This window comes from Venturia canescens, chromosome 3 (genome assembly GCF_019457755.1).
Source record: "Venturia canescens isolate UGA chromosome 3, ASM1945775v1, whole genome shotgun sequence".
Lineage (NCBI taxonomy): Eukaryota > Metazoa > Arthropoda > Insecta > Hymenoptera > Ichneumonidae > Venturia > Venturia canescens.
Genome location: NC_057423.1, coordinates 2,774,217 through 2,802,194, shown reverse-complemented (window position 1 = coordinate 2,802,194; position 27,978 = coordinate 2,774,217). Strand labels below are relative to the sequence as shown.

Sequence of the window (27,978 nt, the reverse complement as noted above, 5' to 3'; positions counted from 1 at the left end):
TATTTTATTCTCGTTATTCGAAAACCGATAAGCACCATGTAAAATATTGTTATCCTTTGGGAAATATTGCCATTCAAAATGATTTTGATAGTTCGACAGCGACGAAATTAAAATGAGAAAACCCCAAAGAAAACTCTCGTTTCCCCGATATTTTGCCATTCGTCACAACTTCAATGCTGTTAGACCGCAAGAAAATGTATTTCGTGACAGAATTATTAGAGTTGAACGTGAAATTGAAGAAACACAAAATGAAACGGTCCTAATTTTGGATCTCATTTGTTTCTCAACCTTCGCATGCATTTGAAAATGCAATTAAGGTACACCATGCCCGTAGGATCGTATTTTATGGATGTCTAAATTGGCTCGAGTTTAACTTCCCAATTAGAGATATTATCACATTAAATCGATGTCAGAGTTATTAATTCGAAATTGTAAATACATTTTTTCAACTCATTTTTTGACTGATGAAATGACAAGCCATTAATTGAACGGGGATCCATCACTGACAGAACCCCAAATTTCATTCGTCCCTGGCTAAAATACCGTACTTTCTTACGTAAAAAATCTCTTTAGAGAGCACGAAGGGAAAAGACAAAGGAAAATGAATCGAGAAAAAAGTGTTAATAAAAAGACAGAAGACTGTGACACGAATGAGGCAAGCCAAGGAGAAACAAAATGCCGAAATAAGCAAATGCGAGGTTACGAGTTTCACCAATTTCGTTCAATTTTTAACGTGTATCTACTGGTAAGACAATCGTCTCGAATTTTTTTCCAGACTTTCGTTGTATACTTCGTTGTTATTGTGTACTTTTTTACAAACTTCGTAAGAACCGTTCATTCGTTAAAAATAAACGATTTCGTTCGCATAGTCCTGTGTGTTTCTCTTCATATTTAATTAAACGCGTTTATTTAAATAACCGATAAGACGAACCCTTTAAAATTTGATACGCGTGTCAGTCGACTATCCATTTAAACTCTGTATAAATTTCAAGACTTTCTTAAGAAAATCGTTTCGTGCAGGAACTACCTTAAGCTTCTGATTCAATTACACACGAGTCCGCCCCCTCAAGACCAGCCCTCGAAGTAACGATACTTAAAATTCGGGCACCCCGTACATTAACGCAGTTTCGGGCATGTAAGTACACTTGTATTGAAGCAGAACATTAAACAGACGTAGGAGTAGTTACTTGGTTAGATATACACGTGGGTGGACAAGTTTCCTTTGTGTCTAACCTAACCTGCTCCCCGGAGCCATCAACTCGACAGGGTCGACTCCGGCGCTCGCTTCCTACCGAGACTTTTATAATGGATCTCAACGAGTTTTGCTCCAGCGAGCTCTTTCTCGCGGCACACTCGCTATTCTTCGTCACTATGATAACTCCCTTAATCATGTCACTGGCTTGAAATGGGGGGTATAATTTAGCACTGTTTACCTATATTTTACTCATTCACAAAAGTGTCAGCCTTCCACCCTGCTCAGGAGTTCTGAAATCGAAAGATTTTCACTTTTTCCTCATTTGTAAATGGCAGTTTTTTAAATTTTTTCAAACGTGGAAAAGCAGGTGGAAAAAATGGATAAAAAATTAAAGAAATTTCATAATTTTTCATTTTACCCTGCGCTCGCCGGCATTCAAAAATCCTTGGGACAAGCAAAGATGACAAGGGCTAAAACATTTTCGGAAATTTGATATAAAAACGAGGATAAAAGAAACGTGACTAAAATAAAACCGAAGCTCCCTTAAAAGTGGCTTAAATTCAATGAGTTTTCTCACTATTTTCACAGTTTCCCTGGCTCGCCCATTAGACTAATATTCCCAAAGTACATGCACACACTGTCGTAACAAGTGGAAGTTAAACACTCGGATGGTTCGTACTCACGAGGGCGTATCTCGGCTCATTTTGGTACATCGTACCGACTCGGGTCCAGTTGAAGTGAGTGAGGAGTGCGACCCTGGGAGCATTGAAGGCGTTCTCCGATGGCACCACTCTGAAGAAGTTCGGGAAGTTTTCGCTCGTAAACATCGGGTGGGTTTCGGCGTAACTCAGCTGAAAGACAAACAACATCAGGATGCGTTTTGGTTTTTAACTAATCGGTGGGAACACGCGATCCCGCGATCCGGCATTGCCTTACGAGCTAGTTTCTGTCCGGACAAATGAGTCGCAGCTCTCTCAAGAGAGCAAGGGGATTGCGGTTCGTTTGCTGGCTTTGTTTGCCTTCCAAAATCTGGCCCGAAACGTTGTGCCGAATTCGTGGGATCTCCGCAGGTCAACGACGCTTAAACAACTTTTTAAAACTCGAATAAACTCCATATTTTTCTTGCTTCTCCTCCCTCGAACAAATTTAATCATGAACGAACTTTGCCAAAAATATATCACCCCAAGAGAGAGAGAGAGAGTAATATCGTGTGATATTAGCCCAAGTCAATATTGCCCTCGCACTCCGAACTAGTGCGATTCGAGCTATTCATTTTTCTTACAAACACTCGAATAAATCTGCGATTTAATTTGAAAACTATGGTCGTAGGTCAACATCGTTTAGGGAAACTCTCGAATCTGTACGTACGCGGAGGGCCTAAAAACTTCTCTTTCATCCTCACTCAGCTTCCCCCTCACCCTCACTTCCTTCTGCTCGTCACATCCTCTCGTTCTTGCTGTGAATGCTTTTTTCCATCCCCTTCTCGATTAGGAGCAACAAGTACGTACTAAGCGGCTGGTGGTAAGAGCCTTGTATAATGTGTATAAACCATCGACCCTCTTGCCTCATCGATGCGAGGGCTCTCCCTGCTCTCGATCGGCCACAACAATAATAATGTCACGAAATAGGTACATCGATAAACCCCCTTATTATATCTAGCGACGTGCCACACTGGATATATTAGGGTCTCGGTTAGTCAATTTATTGATAATTGATTGCGTGCAGAGGAAAACTGGGACTAGAGCACGTGCGTTTAACCTGCTTAGATTAAACTCGAGCATCTCAAAAGTGTCAAATATTCAATGGCGGGTTGGCGGGAAACCAGGGATGTTTGGTCGCTTGGGAAAGTGAAAAACGCTTGTAAAAATGGTTTTTTTTTAATGAACTATGCGAATGAGGGAATCAACGTGATTGCGACGCCAAAAGTTGCGAGGTTTGAGTCTAAGGAATTTAACGAAAAAAACATTTGTAATTGAGACATATTTTTAATCTCACGAAATCATTGGTGTAGGGAAGTAAATTGGAGAATTGTTGAAATTGTTGGGGAGTTTTTTAGATCATTTTTTTGGACTCCAACGTTGCGATCTTCGTCATGTGTGGTTTTGCAATTTTTTTCACTGTATAAGCTTTCGATCATAACGAATTTCGAAGAATTCGATAATTAAAATGATGAAAAATGTTGAACGGAAATCAATAGTTGGGCTCGAATCGTTTATTGGTTTTTTGGGAAAAACAAATCGAGGCTCAGCGTCCAAAAACAAAATTTTGAGGAGAAATAAACTCGTTGACGAGCTCGGGCTGTTCACGAGGAGCAATAAATAACTTTCAAGGTCAAATAATAACAACACGAGTTAGACTGAATCAAAGTTTATTTCGATCAGCTATTATCCAGAAGTAAACCATCAATAATTGACTGAATAATTAAACCAATATTTATTCTGGAAATTTTGTCTGGAATCGATTGATCGAAAGGTTTCTTTACAAGCCCTTAATTACTACAGTCTAGCATCATTTTCAATAGTTAAACTCACGTCAGTATACACCGAGAAAAAAGTTGGTTCATTCAACAAAATGGGCTAAAAAATCGTCGTGACAAAAAATAAATGCTGTTGACAGAAATTTGGCTCGTTGAACGCCTCAATTTTCAAGCTCTAACGAGTATTTCTAATGCGACGAAAACACGGCAGAAGCATGAAAATTAGTGGTTGAATCAACAATTATTTTCACATACCTATTTTCAATTTGTTTTTCTAATTGTGACGATATTTAGCTGGCCAGTGAAAATGTAAAAACTTGTATTTTCAGTAGTAAAGTAAGTCTCGACATATTTTCTGCAAACACGCCGAGTTAAAACGCAAATGTTCGAGGGATGCGAAACGTTATAAAAATCGCATGAGTGAAGCGTTATATGATCGAGGGAAGCAGGAGAAAAAACACAAATTCGTTAAACTCCTGGATACGAGGATATTGCGGGCGTACGATAAAAAGTTTGTAGTTCGTGGCTGCTCGACTCGTCGAGACCATTACGTCTACTTTTACTTCTACCTAATGTAGTATACCAGCATCCGTACTCCGTTGACGTTGAATTTACATATAGATAGAGTGTAAATATATAGTGAATTTGTGGTTTCAGACACTGCGGGTGCTGGTAAAAGGCTCATCGTTGCTGAGAACTTCAAGAGTGTACCCTCCCCCCTTGCTATATAGAATATAATATCCGTTGGATGAATGCTATATTATCGGTGGGTAACACACGTTCTACGAGTTTATTGCTCGAGGCAAGTAAGACTGAATCTCATTTGAGATAAATTTCTCTTTTTGTACACTTTTGTGCTGAGATTCGAGCAGGTTCGATAAAGAAACGTGTTTTTTGGTTGATGAAAGTGGATCTGGCAAAATGGGTTTAAATGTACCGCTGTAAACAATTCTGGAATTAAAGTTACTGCGATTTTGGGCCAATTGGATGCGAACAGCTTCGTCCTAATTTGTCTGGGACTGTGCGCATCGAAAAAAAGCGCTTTTTACGACCAGCATTTAGGCCCGTTTTCGAGTGCTTGGAGTGAGAAAAAAATTTGGTTGAAGGACTTGAGAAATGTGGAATTTAAACGAAATATTTAGTAGGCACGATTAAATATTTATTGAATTTTACAAAATATTTAGATTATGAATTGACAGCGATTTGGATTAACGAAATTGACGGTTATGTGACGATATTTGGGTTACTTATTAACGTCATATTTTGTTGCTGCGAAAATAATTTTATATTGAATCTCCGTAGATTGTGTCGTGGTAGGAAAACCTTGAGCTGAATTAACAAAATGATGTTAAATTTACTGAACTTTTCTTTGGAGGCAGACATTTGTATGGACAATTTATTTGGTTCGTCATCGATTAAATTTAGTCAAGCTACACGAAGAAAAAATCCGAGTATCAAAGTTATTTGTTATTTTCCACAAATCGTGTTGGCTAATATAATAATACATTTTAAGGAATTGATCAGTATAATTCGATTTACAAAATATTTATCATTCTCAACAAAACCGTTTAGATACTTCAGTACTTTTGATATTCAAATAAATATGTGATAAAAGTGTACGTGGACAAAGTAGAAATAAACAAATGTTTCGAGTTCTTCGAACAAAAGATTTGGTTTCACTCGTTTAGTCAATTCACATAAACAAAAATTTAGTGATTTGGATAAATGTTAGATTAAGCAACAGAAATATCAACTAAAGACATTTAATTGTTAAAAGGATTTTTTTTCTCAGTGTGTATTCTGGAAGAATTTGCAAAAGTGCAAATTCTGCAAAAATGGGCAAGAGTTTTCTGTGAGACTTTTCAATGGGAGAAAATCGTTCTATCATTAAGCATCATTTTGGTGATTCGATTGTAAGGGAAGAGAAGCAAGTTCGCAGACTTCGTGGCCCAGCACGAGGTTGCTCATGGAACTTTGATGGTATAGATTTCGAATTTTCTGTTTCGAATTCTCGCTAGCACACCCAGGATCTTCATTTTTCTTGTTAATTTTCGATGAAATTTTTTTACAAAATTGTCAGGGTGTCTAATTTTGACCAGAACAGAAATTTCATGACTTTTAAGGCTTTTTAAGTCAAGGAACAGGAATTTTTCATGACTTTTCTTATGGTTCTGATACTTTTTATTCATCTTTTAATTATAAAAAAATTCAATAAAAATAACAAAGAAATGATATTTCATTTTGAAATAAAGAATCTTTTTTTTCTTACAAACTATTCATTCGATATTCGTCTTTATATCGATGATGAGTATTGACGAACCAGACATTGTCGCCACCCCGCGAATTTTGAAATCATGTTGAAGAAAACCAAAAAATCGACAATGACAATGAGCGTTGCAGAGATCTTAAAAAATCAGGTTGTTTGGTAATTTTTCATGACATTTAATGATTTTTTCAGGTCCGAGTGTAATTTCATGACATTTAAGAATTTTCATGACTTTTCAGGTCGTTAGACACCCTGATTGTAAATAAGGGTGTAAAACGTTGGTGGGCGGTTAGTTGAACTTTTGATGTGGTTAAAATGGGGTAACCCACTTAAAGCCACTTTCACGGAAGGACAGACTTAGCTATTAGTGACACAAGAAAAAAAATGAAAAATATACTGACCTGGGTCAGGCGCCAGTGCTTCGACGCTTTGGCTATGGGGTCCGTGACTTGTGTGCAGGCAGCACCGAATAGCATTACTTTGTGCGGTCCACTGTGCATCATGTCGAAGAAGGCCTTGACTCCGACTGCTGCATTACACTGAAATTACAAATATGCACATCGTTAAGGGTCCTGTTGACCGTTGCGTCGGAGCACAGCTCGATCTTGTGTGACCAACTATGCAAATTTAGATTTCAGGTACGAGTACGTCCTTTATACATGTAACTACATCTGACCAAACTTGATTTAACACAAAATAGTGTTTTCTTAGCTCGAGATAATTTACTCTAAAAGGCTTGAGCAGCGTTCCGTCCAACAAAGACCAGAAAAAGTTAACAACTTGCTCGTATTTTCATTACTTTTTCTCCAACGTTTTTACAAGCTCTTCTCATTGCTCCAACTCCGCTTTTTTCTTCCAACACGATTTCCAGCTTCTACGAGACTGCATTTGCACGAAGGTTCGGGGAAATTGTAGAAAACTCAAAAAAACTGGCTCCTGCTTAGTCGTTGATGCAGAGAACTGGCTGGACAGTCGTCCATCCGGGTATTGGTTGACAAGTTCGTCTTCGGGGATCGCCAAATTGCGATAGTGACACGTTTAATCGGCAATTTTGATATAAAAGCACGCTAGATGAGCCCGAACGTTGGCGTGACAGGAAAAAATCTTCTTACTTTTCACTCATTCCGAATGGGATTGAAAAAGTAGAAATTTCAGCCACCGCTAAAATTTCATTGCCTCACATCGAAGTGTACAGAATTTATAGAGGAACGTTCCTCAATGCGAATGACCTTGAAAAACAGTACCACAAAATTTTCTCGCTATTTCACAAATGAAATCCATCGAAAGATGTTCCAGACCCACCCAACCATTTCCACGTGTTAAACAGGTTTTATGGATTTGTAACAACGAGCACTGGAAGAATGAAAGATTACAGTAGCTAAGAAATTGAAATTTCGTTCATAAAACCAAAATTGTGTTTTTCAACCTTCCCCATTCTTAGAATCAACCTTAATATAATCTCTCATCAATATAACACGTCGCCAAAAATGTTGCGACCCTTTTTCCTAGATAACAATAGCGCACAAACTAAAATTTCGTTCCAATTTTTCCAAGCTTCTTTTTTTTCCTCACTCGTATTTTCCCCCTGCCTAAAATGAGCCCCGACCTCATATATTATATAAAACCATGCTCCGGAAGAAAAGTTTCGGCAATTTTTATCAAAAGTAAGTCCCGTAAATATTGGCCAGTATTTCTCCTCACAAAATTAAGCGATGGCCGCCCTTGCCACGAAACCCTCGATAATTCATCGCCGGAATACCGAGGTGCCTATTTTCGTCAATCGAAGCGAACGAAGAACTCGACAACTGTCAGCAAAGACGCATTAGTTCTTGGCAAAAGTATCGACGCCTCAGAGAGTTTTCCCCTCGCCAAAGTGCTTGAGCGATCAAAGCAGAGACGAGATGAATATATCGAGTCCCTCGAGGATTTGTCCACGTGCAGTTTACATATTTAATTGTCGTTGTACCTCGTCCTCGTTATATTTGTAGGCATCCATGCATATGTATAATTTAATGTAGGACGACTTGGCACGAGGAGAGAGAGAGATACGCTCGGTCAAAGAGATAAATTACAAGCGATAGCAGGAGATAGCCGGTCCTACGGTTGCGTGGTGTACACACACGCAAGTTATATACCCTCGACGCGGATATCGGGGTATACAAGCGTGAGCTGCCGCGATCCATGTCTATATGTCGAGTCGTGTGTAGTGCGTATATACACGAACGCACACGGAGGATACTCGGATCAGTATTGTTCTGCGGAGTATCGACAGAGAGCTGGGTAAATCCGAACAACAAAACGTTTACACACGTTCTATGTCTATAGGCTCATTGTCTGTGCATACATTTGTTGTTGCTACTGGGGATCCGCGGATGAGCTACTGACGAATGTACAAATATAAAATATTTATGTACCTCCGGGTGTACATAGGATCCGAACTGTCAATTATTAGATTCTAGGAAAGCGGATGATTCCAGGGGATTCGTGCTGTTTTCACGGTATCATGACCAAGCCATATTGGCCCCGCGTTCCTCTGGTGGTTTATATACTCTGCACGGTGTCTTTTTGTCTCGCGTTAAAACACCAGTTTTTAGGGGGGCACGAGGGCAATGGGATTCGGGCAACTCGGAATTAAGGCACGACGCGTGAATTTGTGAGCGATGATTGCACGTGTGGCGGGCAAAATTGGGGCAAAAGGAGGGAGAATTTTTTCGAGGTTTCGTGAGTGGATTAACCTGCGTTGATCAATGCTTTCGATTCCGTTTTCCGCTGGAACGGATTCGCTGCCTGGGCGGATGCTTCCTCCCTTTTTCATGCACGTATGAAATCATTATTTGCCAGTTTTATGAATGCTCTTTGAAAAGATTCTCGTTATTATGGTGCATATATAAAAGTGATCTTTGCGGATGAGAGTTTCAGTAGAAACGGCAGTTTTTATGCTCGAACTTTAGCGCCTTTTTATGGGGTGTAATGGCCCTAATGACTCGATCGTTTCTTCGCCATTTGATTGTATATATTTTAGACTGGCTCCCCGAGAGCTGGCGGAGCGAATGGCTTCCCTCAGGGCCAGAGGGAACGTCTGACTGCAGCCGGGCTTTTACTACTTTCGCGGAGCTCGCGTATTTGTCTTTCGCTCGCGCACAGCGACGATTTTGGATAAAAATTTTTTTCTATTAATCAAAGCCTCTTTATATCTCGTGAGAAATAGAGAATGTGACGGGGGGAAAGAATATTGCGAGGGTTTGATCTTTTCTCCGTCTGCTTTGACCCCCGAGGCGCTAAAAAATCGTCGAGCAACTAAACGCTTCGTCATACACCTCCACACCCTCGTCCCTTTGATGTTGACACTCGATTTTACACAACTTTACTTTTGATAATGAGCTGGCATTTGGTAGCGGCCCCGAGCGTACGCGAGACACGGAAGCTCCGGGGAAAAGCCCTTAAAAAGGAGAAAAAACATTAAGAGGAAAAGCGCAGCGCGAGCGGCACCTCACGACTCTCGGATGAAAACGTTTTTTCCTCTCTCTCTCTCTCTCTCTCTCTCTCTCTCTCTCTCTCTCTCTCTCTCAATGAAATTATAAACCTTTTACGTTTAATCGCGCTCTACACGTACACGAAATATTCGTACGTATTTTTGCTTTTCAAGTGAGATGCTTATTTTTTCATGACCGGAATAATTCAGTCCTCGCCTCTATTGACCGCTTTCCCGGGGCACTAAAAATCCGGCCTTTTGAGGTCACACTTTTTATGCTTTTTGCAGAAAGTTATGAAGATCCAGCGCCGTTTCGGGGGGCATAAGGAAGTTGGTCGATGTCAAGTTTCCATGATGGGCGAGGCTCATTCGATCGTTTCAGTTGTCAAAGGAGTCAGGGAGAATCGTATTGCTCGAAAAAGTAAAAAAAATCGTTTGTACGAACGGTGTAAAACAGCTGTCGAGCGAGGATTAAAAAATACTGGCACGAAAGAGCACGAGATGTGTGAACGTTGACGAGGGAGTGAAAATTGAAAACGGTAAGAACGCATCGTCGCCGGAGCTTTGAGAATTTAGCGTAATTTCGAGCGAGCAATTTACGTGTCGAAGCTCCACTTTTTCTCAGTGCACTACTTGAACGGGGGTGCAGGCATGCCGCGAATCGTAAAATCCGAAAGGTGCAAATACTCGGAGAAAGAGGAATGAGAAAGCTTGTTCCTTCTCATTGTCAAAAAAACTTAGAGAAAACACGATTCTTCGGTGCTAGCTGCTCCAACAAAGCTTCCTCGCCGGACGATAAATATTCTCTGGCAGGATGTAAAGACGAGATTGCGCACATAGAATTAACCGAGGTCACGATGGAAAGGGCGAAATGAATTATTTGGAGAATAGAAAGAAAGAACCGGGGAGAAAGGGGAAGAGAAAAACAGGCGGACAGATAGGCGAGGAAGCAGATTGAAGAAACTCCGTGAAAATGCGTCCACTTCGTCTCGAATAATCAGATTGGTGAAAATTAAATTAGTCTTCAACACTGAAATGACAGTGGTATAACAAGAGCGGTGAGCTCGAATCTTTCATTTGGCATTTGCCCTCAAGACGAAGGTTCTCCTCGGAGTACGAGGGCTGCTCCCACAGTTCGTAATCAGCATCGTCACGATGAGGAAGCCGAGATTATATAATGAGAAAATTCTTCTCTCATCTGTAAGTAATAGACCGACGGAAAAGCTCATTAATGACCAAGAGTGGCTCCTTCGATATAACTTAATTTCGTACTGAAATCCTCAACGTTTCTACGCTCCTTCGCACAGCGGACTGTGAAATCTTAGGACTTTTACCTCTACAAAGCGTCCGGGAAGCAGCTTCCAGCGCGAAGAAAGCCCTCGACGTGGGCAAAACGCAAGGAAACAAAGAGAAAACTATTTAGAAAATTCAAAAGACTTTGTAAGTGGTTGATTCTACATTATGAGGGGAAAACGTATTTTTGGATTTCTTTAGACATTAAGCTTGACGTGGGGCCAGGACGAAACGATGTCACTGAGATCGAATTTTTTTTCAACGTTCGTGATCCCTCTGCTAATCAACCTGAAAAATTTTAAAACGATCCACGGTGTACAGTTATTTAGAAAAAAATCGCAAAGTTGGACTATTTGGTGTGCTCGTCACATTCTGTTTATGAAAATATTCCGAACGTTTTTCAATATTTTACTTTATTTATATATGTGCTGAGAAAACGATGCCACAGAGTCGAAAAAACAGGTACGGTTACACGGAATATCGGACTAACTTTTAGTGCCTTAAAAATAATCGTTTACAGTACCGATTCGGAGTTATTAATCATTATAATCGCGAATTTTTCCAACAATTGAGCACACTACATTTAAGGCTTCGGAATCATGGCAACAGCCTGGACGACAAGCGCTCTCTACCTCAGCCACATTTTTTTTCCTGGACCGATGTTCGTATGAGGTCGAGAGAAACAAACACTTCGAGTTTGCGAGATTGCTGCCAACCCAAGCGTATTATCATGGATCATTACTTGCGTTGTTGCCAGTTCGTCTTGCAATAATTGATCTCTAAAAAATGATCGAAAATAATGGCATAAACTAATAGAAATAATTGCTGTAACCATTGCTTTGTCAAAAATGCATATTCTTTTAAGGAGGGTGGATCGCGACGATACAATGTTGTCATGCTAAAAATATTAAGAATTTCATAAAATTTGGTAAATGTATTCTTTAAAAATACATAAGACAATATAATTTTTTTTTTATTTTTCTACCACATAGGTCTCGAGTAATTGAACACTAAAGTTCACGTGTATAAGCATAGAGTTTACATATATACAGTTAAATATAAATCTCGTGAATAAGAACTTCGATTTAACGCTCAATTATGCGATAACCATGTGATAAAAAAATTTGAAAAAAATAGTATTTGTGTACTTGATGCTAAAGAATGTTATCACGAAATTTGATCAAATTCTGATCATTTTATTTCGTGATCCACCCTCCTTTACCTGATGTGGATTTTTTCCTCGAAAAATGAGATCAAATACGACGATTATTTGACGACAAACAGTTGGTAATAATTCGTCGGTTCCTCGCTGTATTAACGTTACTTTTTCAGGAAAACTGAATCGGGCTGAAAGGCGACGAAATTTTTGGAACGCTCGACGTCGTTACGCGTGAGCTCCAATTTGACGATGCTTTCGTGCAGGTTTTAAAGGATCGTAAAATTTCGAAGATTTTTAAGGATTGTTACTAAAAAGCTGCTTCACGATGAGCATCCTCGAATCAAACGAAATCGAATGACTTCTCTGCTACGGGGGCATCGCAAAATCAAACTACATCGAGCGGTTCTCGTCTCATGGCATGGAAGAAAAGCTGTAATTTCACATCGAAATCTCTGAATCCAACGAACTTCATCTGCTTTTGGTCTCTGAGTAGGGAATTTAGAGAAGAATTTGGTAGTTAACTCTCCTCCTGGTGAAAATCGGAGAGAACTTTTCTGTCGAGAGTTTGGTAATTCCCTGAGAACAAGTATACCGCGCGTTCCTTTACGCCGACTTTAACACTGTCGAGATCTTTTGTTCTCGATGACTCGAAATAACTTGGATCCTGATTGGTTCGTAGAACAATCTCGGAGGAGTGCCACGCTGCTAAATTATTTCATTGGCGCTTCGGTCCCCGGCCGCGCGCTTCGCTCTCCGTTATTCCCGTACCGCGTGACGCGATGCTGGGCGCATGCACGCGAGTTCTTTGCTTTTCACTTTTCCTTGAATTCAGAATTTTTATCGAACTTTCATTCGCTCGAAATCGACGCTGAAAGCTTCTTATTTTTATTCTCAGTGTTTCTATTCCCAGAGCATCGGTGAGAAGAAAATTCGGATCGAGGAGTTGGTCTTTCCTCTAAAAATGCAAGTCCGTGGAGCCCAGCTGACCCCGAAAGAGTTTTAAACAGTTAAGGAGTTATTATTGAACTCGCTGGGATTTGGTCAAGTTCGTTCGAGTTCGGGAAGGAGGCAGCGGGGATTTCTCATGCGGTCGAATTTCCGTCGGTTCTAAATTTCTCTATCGTGAATTCCGAGCATCATTTTTCCTCCGGAACTTCAAACAAAAACAGTTCGTTCCGAAGTTGTGGGTCGACTGCACCAGGCAGAGAACAGAGTATGACGGGGGAAACGAAAAACTTCATTAAAATCACGCGTACCGAGAGTTTCGTTAATTACCCGCTCCGGGAAGATAAAAAATTCGAAAAAATTGGAGAATTGAGCTCGAAGCAAACCGCTTGTGTACACACCGAGGCAGAGAATCGAGCCGGAAACGCTATTTTACAAGAGTCTACAGCTTATTTTCAAGTGTCCCACTCTCGTCGAATAATGGAAGAGAAGATTCGAGAGGTACTTAAGGAGGAATGATGTACGTGTAGCACGCCGAAGGAGAGATGGGGCAAAGGCGAAAGCGGGAAGGTAAATGTCCTCATTGGGGTTCGTTCACTCATCGAAGAAAAAAATGCAACAATTTATGGAGTAACTTGAACAACATCGTACGCCGAAAGCACGAGTTTCCACATTTTTTTCAAGAGGATTCGGAATCGAGGTAAGATCGAGAGAAACTATTCCTGTCATTTTCCTTTCCAATAAAAATGGGAAAATATTCATGAAATAAAATGACAAAAGTCTTCCTTTGAGGAGGAATATCAGTGTGAAAAAGAGCTTCTGCGTATGCCCCAGGGATATTCAATTCAATTTTATCCTCTCAAAACTCTAAACGTGTTTTTCTCGAAATCATGTTTTGTGATCTGGTTGGCAGTATAACTCTGTCAAATGTTGTGCTTCGATTTCATTCAAAAAGGATTCTCTCCAAAAAACTTATCGCTGTGTAAAAATGTTTACTTTTTTGTTTATTAACAATTCACTGCAAAATTTTTGTGTAAAATTCGATTTTTTTTCTTACGGCCACCATTTTTTTCTAACCAAAATTTTCAAATTTCCTACGATGCTGCGATAGCTGTGCTACAATTTAATAATCTTTCCGAATTTCCGATTTGCACGTGCCTGTCCCGTCAACCGTCGAGGATTTTTTTAGACACGTCGTTTTGCGAGCGCTCCTCTCCTCAATAAAGTGTACTAAAAATTAAAAAAAATCTCCTCCCACATTTCGTTGCTTCAATAACGAATCCCAAATCTCAAACAATTTGATCGAGCCGTATTTCCAAAAAAAACAATCCCAAAAACATAGCTCCTTTCCAGCCTCCCACACTGACAATTCCCCTTAGCAAAATTCCCCATCAACCAGCAGTTTGCCCCCGAGTCTAAACGCGAGCGCCAGTGTTATAACGATGATCGAAATCCAATGGTCGAAAAAAACGACGTCGCCGCTGTGTTGACCTTTCTGTTGGGGGGGGGGGGGGGGGGGCTTGAGAGCTCAAGAAAAAATGCTGAATAACGAAGTCTCCTAATAAAGCAAATAAAGGCCTGTTTTGTCCCACTTTCGCCGAGCGTACGAACGTAGCAACGAAATTATGCACAGAGAGCTCGTTAATTACGGAGCTACTCGACACCGGTGTCGCTTTGATATCGTTTCACAATAGGTATAGGCGACACTGCGCTTGCGCATTGTCAACCCTGACGGCGTTAACTTCGGTAAATAGATCTATGTCGTAGGAGAAGCACGAGGAGGGGCGGGATGGCGAGAAGGGGCCGGGCCGGGGGCGGGGGGGGGGGGGGGGGGAAGGAGGGCAACCGAAAACCCAATTGCCGAATTTGTTGCCACGACAAAGTGACGTTCGATGTTCCCGGTGTCCTTTGGGTAAACTTTAACGAAGGGTATAATGAATTATACATACGTAACATCGAGGACATGCCATCGTGTCATATGTATGTACGGTTACCGGGGTCTACTGGTTTATGCATTTATCGTCGGAGGGAGAAGCCGAGGCTGCGGTCTTCGGAAGCCGCGCCGGACGAAGAATTTTCTTCTGTAAATTTCACTTTCATATATAAATATCGTATGAATACGCGCAACGAGTATAGGAGCAACTTTGGCGAATGAATTAATCTCGTGTGCGCAGCTTCTTTCAGATATTTCGAGCCTTTTCACCGTCGAATAATCGCCTTAAAAGGTAGCCCCGACAGAAACATCAAATAACAATGGAACAGCACAGACTCTGCGGTTATATTTCGAAGAATGGAGCTGATGCAAGCCGCTCACCCGAGCTTGTACAGGTGTTTACAGCTCGCACAAAGGAACGTCTTTGAGAGAATGATATGCATCGGTATGGCGCGCACGCTATCGAGCACCGGGTCGCCTCGAATTACTGCGGTCTCTTGAGGAATCGGAGTACACACAGGGTCGTCATTGTGGGACGCCGGAGTTTCGGAGGCATCCTGCTGATGATGGGGCTACGAGAGCGAGAGGGAATCGCGATCGTGCCAACGCCAACCAATTTCCAATTAAGTCTTGCCGCGCTCCTGTATACTCAGGCAGCAACAGTACTGCTTAATGTATGCACTATCTTGATTAGAAATCTATAAAACAGAGGTTATTAATACGAGCATCAGCTTCTTCGTAGGTGTACGATTTTGCCTTGGTAAATAGCACGCTTCCGTACGTGACTGCAATGACAATTATCGCGGGGCGCTCATATGCCGAAGCCTCCGGAAAACCACGTTCCAACCTTCGATGAGTTTGTCTTCAAATTATACTTATCCAGTTTCGAAATAGCCCCGCGCAGTTATCCTTTTTACTCCGGGGAATACGTGTTTGAAATACTGCTTTTACTTTCCGTAGACGAAAACGATTGAGGACGATGATTCGGACGTTCGATTAGCGACGCTCCCAATCTCGGAATCTTTGGAAATCGGGAAGGGTGCTCGACATCCCTGATGGATCGGGGGGACCAACCACGTACGTCGCGGTGGAGGAATAAAAACAGTCACGCGGAACTCTCTCGGCGTAAAAGAACAGCAGAACGTCTTCGGGAGATTCCACTACTTCAAAGATCCTGATGAACTCATTTTTATCAATTCAAATACATTTAAGGCAGTTCACGCACGGTACGATTTTCTTAGGAAAGTCTTGAAATTCACGCAGAGACACGCACGTCTAATTTTAAAGGTTTCGTCTCATCGGGTACGGAGATAAACCTGTTTAAATATGAAGAAAAATACGCAGGGTTGTAGACGTAAAAAATCATTTATCTTCAACGAATGGACGCTTCTTACGAAGTTTATAAAAAGGACACAATAATAATGAAGCATATAATGAAGGTTTGGGAAAAAATTCGAGACGATTGTTTTATACTAGTGATATTAAATGAATTATTGAACGAAATTGGTAAAATGAGCACTCGTAATCTCACGTTTGCTTATTTCGGCATTTTTTTATTTTGTCATTTTATTAACACTTCCCTTTGTCTTTTTCCTCTTTGTGTTTTCCAATTATGTAATTTCATTCGCCGATAAATAAGTTGAAAAAATGTATTTACAATTTCGACTTAATAACTCTGGCATGAATTTAAAGTGATAGAATCTTTAACTGTGAAGTAAAAATCGAGCCAATTTAGACACCCATAAAATTCGACCCTACGGGCACGATCTACCTTAATGGCCCTGGACTCGAAGAATATTTACAGAAAATCGCGATTGCAGCTGTTGAAACATACGAAATTACAGATTCATCGAGAAGGCTTGAGAGCTTTCCCAGCACGTCAGTTTACGTTGACGAAGAATGTTGCTAGAGTCATGGATCCCCTCCATTGAATAAAGCAGCAAACAAACGAGGCTGTGGAAGCAGATAAACTTTAAGATAAAATATTAAATTACACTGTGCTCAAGGACCAGGAGAAATAGGCTTTATTTAGTCGAAAAACACTCTAGAACTTTAGTGTTTCTTCGTTCCTTCATATCTCTGGATACAAATACGTATACGTATACGTTACCAGCTGGTGGAGCTTTTACAGTGGCCGCATGTGTTACTTTCCAGGTACGAGGGGAGGCCAGTGTGAGTGTGGGCACGCATGAGTGAGACTGACTTGCAAACTGGGCTGCCGGGTCAGTTCTTCCCCTCGGAGCGTTCGGCCTTCTCTGCGCCACGTATGGACTGTGGGCTAATGCAACTGCGTTATTTACCAGCACGCCCGCCGTTCCAACCCTCGCCGAGCCCTATTTCTCTCGTTAAATTTGCCGTACGAATTTGTTTATCGGCTTTGCGGCTCGGGCTTTTGCCTCTTGCTGAATTTCCTGCAAAAGACCTCTGCAATCCGGCAAGCCTCGCGCACACACCGCTGCAGTTTTAACATTCTCCAGCCGCACGAAAAATTACGAGTTTACAAAAAGCACGCTCCGTGACCCGGAGTCTGTTCGTGCTCCCCGGGGCCGGTGCGAATTCCGTTTCAATCATCTTCAAAAGCGCTGGGATACGAGGAGAAAAATATTGAACGCGAGCTCAATTGTTCTGAATTTCTTCCACGCCACGGCGAATTAAAGTTTCAATTGGGTTGCTCGCGATATTCGGCTCGGAGCGAATTTGAGCTGGTTGCAACGAAACGAACGAAGAAAAGATCCGTGATTCATCATCTTTTTATTTAACGAATTTCGGCAGAAAAAAATTGGAGGTTTACTCGAATTATTCGAGTCTTTTTACATCATTGCGTCGGGCTCCAACGTCGTTGGAAACTTCAGCGCCGCAGTGCCCCCTCGAAAGACAAACTGTTTTGAAATCTTGACATATTTAGCCCCGTTTGATGAATTTATTTGTGGATACCGCATGGAAAAGGTAACCGCGCGCTCGTAACATCGGAAATGTACGTGTCAACTAAACATTCGGAGTTGACGTGCTGACGCGGAGGATTCGCAGCACATACTTGAGCATACTCGTGCGCCCTGCCACTCGGAGATTCGTACCAACCACTTAAGAACGGAGGGGCGAGCAGGGAAAGGAAGAAAAGAGAGCGAGTGACTTTTGGAGGGATGAGTATGACACACGAGAGCGTTGAGGGGCGAAGAAATACGAGGAAACGAATGGGAACGGAGAAAAGCGAGGAGGAATCCGGAGAGAGGAAAAGACACGAGGGCAAAAAAATAAGAGGAAAAATGAAAGGAGAGACGCGGCGCGAGTGACGGGAAAGAAAAGGAGAAAATGCTTTCTGCGTTTCATCACAGTAATTGACTTTCTCCCTAGATACGTATATACACACGAATTTCCAAGGAATTCAACATCCGCCTATACGATTCTTTTTTATCCGGCCTGACCCCTCCGCTTTATCTTCTTCGCTACATCTGTTTCATCCTCACCGTGATCACGTTGCCGAGCTCATTTTCCTCCGCCCTCTTTCTCTCTCCCTCTTCTCGCTCCCCGCGCTTCGGATGAATGGATGATTCTGCTGCCTGGTGCCTTGTGTGCTTTCATCCGATTACCCCTTAACTACTTTCGCTGTAGGGCACCGCTCTTGTTACGTTTGCCAGGCTGGTATATATGTGGGAATCCGTTCACGCGATGGGCTTTTTCGTGGCGAGTTATTCTCCGCTGCGCAGTCTGCGTTGGTGCACAAAAATCTTCGGATTCGCATGGAGCGCTTGGATTATATTCAAATTTTTGCACATGTTCGCGCTTCTGGAACATCCCGTGGCACAGTTTTGGGGGAAAACTCACTTTTTTCGCGATTCTCGAGCCATGCGCGTTTTCACCTCGGGGGGAATGGCGATACGAGCGAGATATTGCGGGACCCGACGACCGAGCAGTGAATGAGGCTCATTTTCATAAAGAGTGTACCTTCGGACGGCGCGCGCCTCTCTCCAAAGAAGGAAAAAACTGGCCCGAAAATACCTTCCATTTGCGAGCTGTGAGCTCCACGATTTTTCACGCACATTTTCATTCCCGATGTGCAAGGACGTTGCACATTTCATGAAATTCACTTCGCTCTCCGGCGGGCCAACGCGAGTTGTGTTCCGTGAGCGTATTTTCACTCCAACGTTTATTCACCGCCAGAATACTCGCGTGGCAGCCTTCCCACGCAACCGCCGGCGCTCTCCGCTCGGCTTTTATCACGCAAATCATTTAAACACTCACCAATAAACTACGATTGCAGTTAAAACTTCGTTTCTCTCGCTTTTCAAATGTCCCGCGCGCTCGACACCGTTTGCCAAGTCACTAAAATCTCGTGACAAACTCGACCCTCGATCCCTGCACTTTCGTCCATCAGTTTTACTGCGCGCAGTTCCGGATTTTCAGCCTCTCGGGAGAGATTCAGGAACAACGTTTTTTGGAAGCTTCTCGTGAACCTCCTCAAGGCAATTCGAGAAAAATCACTCGTTCACTCTATGTCGAACGATTTGCAAATTGTGTGCGGAGAGTTAGTGGAATTTATTGTTTGAACAGAAATTCGAGATTCAATCATTTGCTTCGCTGGCTCCGATAAATATCACTCGCGACCATAGAAATGTCATGGAATCGACAGATTTTTGAGGCTTCGTCACGATTCGTTGATCGAATCAAAATTTTGGTTAAGGGGTCTACCCCAATTAGATAACCAAAAAAAGACTATTTTCACGAATTTCACGAAAAAATACACAGAATCAATTTTTTTTATATTTATTTTACTCAGTTTTCGTACAGATAAATGGAGGAGAAAACAGGTCCAAAAAAAGATGGGCTGCTGATAAAATCTCTGGAATTGATGATCGGAGAAAAACAAATAAAAATGGTTTTACATTCACTAGGTAAATGGCTATAGCGCGTATCACGCGATTTTTGATTAATTCAAAAATGACAAAATGGCGGCCATTTTTCCAAAAACCACGAAAAAGCCCTTTTTTCAACGTTTTTTGCAAAAAAAAAAATAGTTTCGCTTAAAATTTCAAAATTCGTATGATACGCCATATTTTTATAAACGAGCCGTCCAAAAACGTAATTTTGAGAAAAACGCGTTTAAATAAAGGCAGGTACGCGGTGCCGAACTGAGCGGTGGGTAGCCAAGCGCGCTCAGACAGCCAAGTAAACGTCGCTCAAAAGTACATTTGCTCAGATCTTTATAAAATTTTAGCATGATATTTTTAAACACGTGTATACCTTCGAAAAATGCAATAAATAAAATAGATTTTTGAAAATTCTAATCAGGGTAGAGTCCTTAAGCAAATCAAATTTTTCTCGCACGGTAAGCAAAAAATTCGTTTGCCTCCTCGTTTCATGTGATTTTCGTTAATTAAGAATTCTCGACTCCGCGTTATAGTCCATGGTGACGCAGAGAAGCGACTGGGAAAGTGGTTTTCGGAGGCTGCAGCTCGAAACTTCGAGTCCATTTACCCAAAACAGGGATCGCGTTTTTTCCGGAGGCGAAGCTACAAGTGCTCAGCGTGTTGGCATTGAAATTAATTGAATTTTCGGGCACAGGTTGGCTCGTCGATTTTCCGAGCGCAGTGTCCAATCGAAGGGAGAATCTCAGCGACGCAGAAACAAGGGAGCGCGGGCCGCAACTTTTTTCATTACGCGATCGACCGATTGGCAGAGGCAAACATTTCGTTCGGTATTTGCAGCTATTTCTGTGTCGGTGTGACGCATCAATTTGATTGGCTCGATAAAAAATTCTCGAGTCCAAAATACTTGAATTAAATACTCGAGCAGGTTTGTCAGCTGTTGGGAAAAGTTGTGCGACGAGTTGGGCTCAACCCGTGCGATCGGGGGCCCGAAATGTGTGCTCCCGCGTTCGCTTCTTTCACAGGCTTCGTTCAAGTGCCACTCGCGATTTTGCGCGGCAGCAAAGTGGCTCGAAATTAGTACAAAATCGCTTCGTTTTCCGGCTCGAAAGTTGCCAATGAAAGGCGCGAAAAGGGTATCAAGGTTTTCCTCCGCGCTGGCACCAAAGTTTTTCAAACGGTTCAACGCTTTGGGTTTACGCGAAAAAAGGTCAAAGCGATAAAAAAATAAAAAACTCAGCATCGATAAAACCGATTATAAAACTGAAATAAACTCTTGGCCGACTGGCCGCAGGCGAAAAGGCCAAAAAGGTGGGACTCCGTCGCGAGCAGCAGTCGGAGGCAACGAACGGTTCATTCCACACACCACTTTGATCTCGAACAGGAAAAACGTCTTGAATTATTGGCACGTTCGGGGGCTTTTCATACGAACTCACCGAAATATTAAACTTTCGAATGAAAGCGACGATTTTCCCGAATCAACGGAGTATCAAAAAGTTTCAAAATATCTCGATTTTCTACTCGAAAATATACAAATTTTTGGCCAAGAGAATAAATCTCGGTCGGCCCCAGACTCCATCGCAGGAAAATCATTTTCGTCCCTCAATTCTCTCCACACGAAGCCTCAATGCCTCAGTTGTATTTCTCTAAAGCTCAGCAAGTATTCAGAGTCGAGGAGAGTAATCATGCGCCCACGCGAGAAGCGAGTAATTGCGACAATGTGTAGCCAGCGTTGGTTAATTTCGAGAGGGGAATCCCCGCTGGATTAGACGGTACGAAAATGTAGGGAAACTTGATTCCAAAAGGAAATATTGGGGTCGTGAAAGTTCGGAGGATAACCGCAATTAGTGCGAGTGTGTGAGCGTTGTTAGAGCGAGTATATACGCGTACGCGGTGGTTATAAAAAAAAATAACATTTCCTCCGGAGATCGCGGAGGCTTCCGGTGGTTCAAACATCCGTGAGAAAATGTCATTGTCTTGGCTCGGGGTTTGTTCGGGAGGAGGCTCGGTGTGCATGTATTCAAAAGAAAAGTGTGACGGAGTAAAAAAGCAGGGAATGCGCAGGCATGCAGCGGAGCGCGGCGACGTGGCTGCGCGGAAGCTCGGGATCGGAGTGCAGCGGGAGGGCTGGTGGCACGGAACAAGAGGACAAGAGAGCAGTCCTTGTTTTTTGTCGCGTCAAGAAGATGGACATGGACAAAGGAAGAGAAAACGCTGCTAATAGAGCTGCCCGTTGGATGGGAGGCTAGGAAAAGAGCTCGCGGGAGAGGCCAAAGAAGCGGAAGGGAAGGCAAAGCCGAGTGGTCGCGGGCGGGAGGAGTGCTCTCGCGAAATGAAGAAACCAAGACGCGAGGAGAGATGAGATCTTTCGGATGAAATGAAAAGAGGCTAAAGCCAGGCGAGCGTCTGCTCCGCCGCTCTCCTTTTCCTCCAGAACTCGCTAAATTATAGCTTCGTCATCGGAGCAAGATTAATCGTGATAAAAAAATGAAAGGCGAAGACAAAGTCGAAGGGAGGAACAAAGCAAAAGGAGATTTCGTGTGCTGGCGGCCCCTCGGCGAGGGGGAGGACGGAAAATAGTGGAATATCTCGGCGCGTGGAAACGACGCGGAAAAAGAAGCTCGAGCGCGGAGTCTCCCGCCCCTCCCAGAATGTACCCGCTGCCCAACAACTTCCGTTGTACAATTATAGCTCCGTCGTGAAAGCCGGATATCGAGAGCTGTTATGCGACGGAACTTGATAGGTATTTTGACGAGGAGAAGTCATCCCGAGGACAAAAGTTAGCGGGTGCGAGTGCGGCGGAAGCTCCGTTTTGTTTTTCCAAGGTTTTCGCGTCCCGCGGCGAAGCCCGCATGGCCGAATCGTGCTCGAGAGCTCGGCCTCCATCTTTCTCCACGAAGTACGCTGCGCACGACGAAAACTTGGAATAAGATAAGCTCGGCACGTAGCTCGGGAAGCTCGTTCCTTCGAGAATAATACCTCGAGTATTATACCCCCTGAGCGGCCTCGCGGCTATGCATCAACGCGATAATGATGAGCCTTTATTCACTAACTTTTTCGCCCTCGAAAGTTAGCGTCGCGGGCTACGTTGGCTCCGACTCGATCCTGCATCTTTGATTAACCGTCAGCTCGTAGGAATTCGCTTAATTTCGTAACTGAGACTATGCGATTCATTCCGAATAAGTGCGGTGAGGAAAGCCCTGGATTACTGGCACGCCAAAAGCCCGCTGAATCCTCGCATTTTCCCCTTCTTCGACGATTGTAACCGCCTTCGATAAGACAACATCGCGAGAGCGCCGGGGAGAGCTCCGAGAGTGTGCTGAAACACTTGATAGCTCCGGGAAAGAGCAAGAATTGAAACTTACCGAAACACGTGCACTCTCTAACTTTGCACATAACTCGGAAAATCACACTCGCACCGCGAGTCCTATAGCCAGCATTTCTACTACGTGTTTGCAAGCCCGCTCGCTAGAAACACCAACTTTTCCAACCTCGCCCCCCTTCCCCGAGCCAATATGCGAGCGCCGAGCCAAAAGTGTCTTGCCCGGATATAGGGGATGCTCGTGTGTACCTTACATCATCGAATACCCGCGTCTGTGTACAGAGGAACGCGGGGAACTCGGATTCACGGGCGACTGTGTATTGACTCGTGTATATAACGGAAATCACGTTGAAAACAGGAAAACGAATGGGAAAAAATTGGCGGGGGGATATTTCGAGTGCGGGAGGGCTCAGAGCCAATGTTTTCTTGAGAAATACATTGGATTTTTATCCTTCAATATATATATGAACGAGCGGAAATCACTTTGGGGGGGGTGAAAAAATAAAGAAAAGCTGGTTACGAAGTTGGAAGGAAACTGCGCAATGATTTTTTTGCCCACGAACGCCTCGAACGCTTTGGTTTTCCATATGGGGCAGGCGGAGCGTCGAAAAATTTGGTTATTAAGGAGGAAACATTGAGTCGAGAATGCCTGAAGATGGTGGGCTGACTAAATTGCGAATCATTTAATTTTGTGCTCATTGAGAATCGCGTTGGAAATGGCCTTCATGGAAATGCGGCTCGTTATAAAAAACGCGAAATTCGATTGTCCCTGATCGAGGGGCGTCCTCTGCCGAAAGGATCCTTTTCAAGAGCGCAAATTTTCCGACGTCGGTCAATTTGAAAAAATGACGAAATTTGCATGTTTTAGCAGATTTTTCAAGAGGATTTCACGTCGAATGAGAATCAACGTCCACGAAGATGATTCCTCCTGGCGCAAGCTCATTATTTGATAGTCAAACCGGATGTTCCAACACTCCGACGTTTGCTCAGCTCGCCACCAGCCAACTGGACGTGTTTCAAATGAAAATGCATGGGAATCTCGGCGAGTGAAAAGCGCGGAAAAGCGAGCGAAGCGTGAACAAACTTTCGGGATAAATGGACCAAGTACATGATTAAAAATTCGTTTCGCAACGGGGCCGTCGAGTTTCGAGAAGTTTCCGACAAATACGGGCTCGCCGCATCCAACAGACCCGCTGATACAATATTGAAATTTATGCATATACGTTCCCGTGTTTTTATAGCGACGCACAAGAAGGAACGATAAATCGTTCCACTTGAGTCCCAGGCGCCATTTTACTCGCCAAGTTCTGCCCAAGAACGCCGCGCGGCTCAACACCGAGCCCCCCGGACCCGTCGTCTCTCGACACACTACGATAAAAGGACAACCCCTCATCCTCTTATTCCACGGCCACGTTTAGTATATTTCTATATTCGTCGCGCTCTCGCACGTATACGCTCGTCCAGGCGAGCACACGGTGGCCAACTCCGCGATGGAAATTTATATCGAGTTGGTACAGTTTGTACGTGTACATATACCGAGCCACAAAGCACTGTGCAACGGTCACTTTTGCCATCGGCAAACATATTACTGCCAGAAACGTCACGAGCACCGAGCCATCTGCGTTATTCCTCCGACGTCATCGTCCAGACTCCCATTTTCCGAGGCTCCTATCGCCTCCGTCTCTTCCCAATATCCATCACGCTTTTTTTCCTTCGCCTTTTTATTTTCTCACACGTCCAACGACGCACCCTGAATAAGCTGCTTTCGAGGACTCTCTAAATAATGGACACTATCATAACGTGGATCTACCATTTCTCGTGCCTGTGTGAACACACTCGCGTACCGATCACACTTGCACTAAATCTCTGACCTCAAGCGCTATTATTTTCACAGCCTTTTTCCATCCCCCGGACACTTCGATGGCCCCGATTCTCGTCGGGGCTCGAGAACTGAGACGACGCATTTTATGAAATTTCATCTTTTTTTCTGCTTTATATACTCGGCTCCAAAAAAGATTTTATTCCATCATGTTTTAATGCTAATGGAAATAATTCGGTCGGCCGGAAAAGCCAGAGAGGATTGGCGAGCCCCTGCGCGCACCAATCTCTGATCAGGCGCTGTATTAGAAAGGATTAAAACGCGACTAGTACCCCTGAAATGCTCTTCTCGATTATTCATTTTTCAGGTGCTGCGCCGACGAGACAAAAAATAGTATATTACGACCCTAGGCCCGAAAGTTGGATTTCCTGGCATCCAACATTTGGGCCGTGGGTTGTATACTATTTTTCTTGATCCCGTAGCCGAAAGTTCGTTTAATAATTACTAGCAATCGCGAGGAGGGGGGGGCGCCCGCCCGACTTTTGCAGGACCGAGGCGAAGCCGAGGTTTTGCTGATCGGGGCGGGCATTAAAAACATAAACAAAAAGTAAAAAAACACACACGAAAATATCACATAATAATACAACAATATTATTAGTACAAATAAATAATTGGCTGATAAATGTCTGATTTGAAGTCCCATGATAGTTTGCAATTTCTATATGAATATTTCCCGCTATACTTGACAATTTATATGAAATTGTGCTTTTCTATGAACCTGGAATCTAGAAAAATATATTTTTTTCAATTTTCCTCATTTTTGCTCATAAAAATCTCCACTTTCGTGCAAATGGAATGCAACTTCTCGTATAATAGAGAAATTGTGATATTTCAGGATGGGAATGCAGATTTGGCAAATAAAAAATCACGAAAATCTAGCGAAATCGAGGAGCTCGAGTGCTGCTGGAGTTTTTCATTTATCTGAGCACAGAATTTGCCTGTTTTATTCCTCATTTCTGCAGGATCGTAGTCAGGAACATTGAATAAAAACGAGAAGAATTTTCAATGAGATTAGCTTCACTTGAATGCAGCGGTCAACAGTTAAATTGTCTTGTCAAGAAAACTGAAGTGAGACGAGTTTCAACTTTGGAATGTTAACCAAAAATTCATGCACTTTCCAGTCTCGAGGTTGATCGTCTTTAAATTTGGCTCGACTTTAAAATAACATTTGCTCTCATGAGCCTTTCGAGTTTCCCTTCAATTTTAATGAAAATGAAAAAAAAAAAAAAATTTGACGTTCGCTTCAACGAAATTTCCTCATCGCGACACCGTGTTATTTGGGAATTTAAAAAGGTTTTCTCTTCCAGGAGAGAACCAGCGAAGAAATCCGGAATAAACTCGACGTCACTCTTCTGTGAACGTTGCTAAAGTCTGCTGAGGAAAGAGCTCCTCGAATTTCCATATTTTCGTGCCAATATGTCCCGGTATTAAAAATGTTTTTATTCCTCGTTATTCCCTGCAGCTTGCCAGTCAAAATCAATGGAAGTGAGTAACCGCGAGGGAAGGCAGAGGATCGAGGTTTTTCGACATTTGCAACGTGTCACGCGAGAATTAGTTTCATTTCTGAGAGGCATTCGCAAACTTATTGAACATGATGAAGGATAAATGGCCGGGACGTTGACACGCGGATAATTAATGGGAAAACGGGAAAAGTAAAGAGAGAGAAAAAGAGTGATTGAGGGGAGGTTTGAAAAATATTTAGTGGTGTTCTTCGCTCGAGAGCTCGATCCCCAATAATTCAATTAAAATTCTAACAACCCAGCGACAAAAATACCCAGCGAATATGCTCCTCCGGAGAATGTTTTTTGCGTCGCGCGCGCGGGACTCGCACAATACAGTTTCATTTGAAGAGTAAAGAATGTTGGGAGCGGAGCGCACACTTTTGTCACGGTAAAACGGGGTTGTTTTCGAGCTCGGCGTCTGGCGCGGACACTTTGCGTTGTGGGGGATGTTGCTCTCGTTTTGCTCGCTCTCTCACGTATTCTCGAGCAAATTGTGGAAAAACTCGACCTCTATCTTCCCTCCCTCTCTGTCTTCCTCCGGCGGTCTCGGTTGGAGCTCCGGGCAACGCAAAGATCCGGGGGTGAAACTTTATTTGAAAACTTTACCGATAAATAAATCTCTTTCCTTCTCCTTTTCCTCATCCCTTCGAATTCCCTTTTTTTCTCATTCACTCGGAGTTTAACGCGCCTTCCTGTCCTAGCAGCGCCCGAAACGAGCTCTGTTTTCGTAATACGTATTTCTTCAGCAAAGAAAAAAGAAAATACGGAGGGGAATGAAAGTGACGGCTCATAGAGAGCTTTATTTCGGATATATTTCTCGTGGGCGGTGTCCAGCTGGCAAATAAGCTGACTTGGGACTGGGCAGGAAAAAAAAACAAAACTTTTTCAGAGCCTCCCGAACGAGGATTGGATTTAATTAGACAAAAACTGCTGGCTTTCATTTATCTTGCTCGTTCCACCATCGATCGTCAAACTTGTCGTTTGAAATTAATCGAAATATTCACGATGACGAATACGAGAGCGCATTTCATCGAATTCGTAGCTCGCCCTTCAGCGTTTTTTAATGCGTTTGTAAATGCAGAAAGTACAAGCAGCGAACTGGGTCAACCCTGAGTGGAAATCCGTTGTTCTTCACGAGGAGAATGCCTGTTAGGAGTACACAAACGAGCGAGCGAAGCTCGTCAATTTGAGCTTTCATTTGGATGTTAAAATGCCGAGACAAGGAGTAGTAAACGATGTTAGAAAAATACATAAAGCCTCTCCGAGATAGTGCTTCTCCGTTTGCTCCTTTGGCCCGTGTACGCTGTCGAGCTTACGAGAAAACGTCCGGAGGAGATGACACAGGAGGGTGGTACTCGGGCAATGCGCGTAGTCGCAGTAGCAGCTGCATAACCGAGACGGAAAGGAGTTGGACGGACTTTTTGTTTCGTTCGCAAATCCGCCGCAACTACCTTCCCGACTAGGGCAAGCGCTCTCTCCCAGTTTCTTCTCCATTTTTCCCTTTTTACTCTTCCGCCCTCTCTCATTTTCTTTCTCTTCGCCTGTGCATGCGCTTCGCCTCTTCTTCTTCCCCGCGCGCGCGCTTTGTTGTTGCAGTTTCGCGTTATTACTGAAGCAAGTCTTCTGAAAGAAATTTCCGCCGCAAACTCATCTCCCACTTATTCTCGTCTCGCA

The 27,978-nt window shown here is 43.0% G+C and overlaps 1 protein-coding gene across 4 annotated transcripts in view; it reads right to left on the bottom strand.

Annotated features, from left to right (window-relative positions):
- Nucleotides 1-27,978, bottom strand: part of GABA-B-R2 (gamma-aminobutyric acid type B receptor subunit 2) — a 97,917-nt gene that overhangs the window by 28,135 nt on the left and 41,804 nt on the right. For all 4 annotated transcript variants that reach the window (XM_043414013.1, XM_043414011.1, XM_043414015.1 and 1 more), the window contains exons 3-4: nucleotides 6,339-6,476; nucleotides 1,879-2,046 (exon numbers count right to left, since the gene is read on the bottom strand). In XM_043414013.1, coding sequence (XP_043269948.1) covers nucleotides 1,879-2,046; nucleotides 6,339-6,476 — 306 coding nt within the window. The remainder of the gene's footprint in view (nucleotides 1-1,878; nucleotides 2,047-6,338; nucleotides 6,477-27,978) is intronic.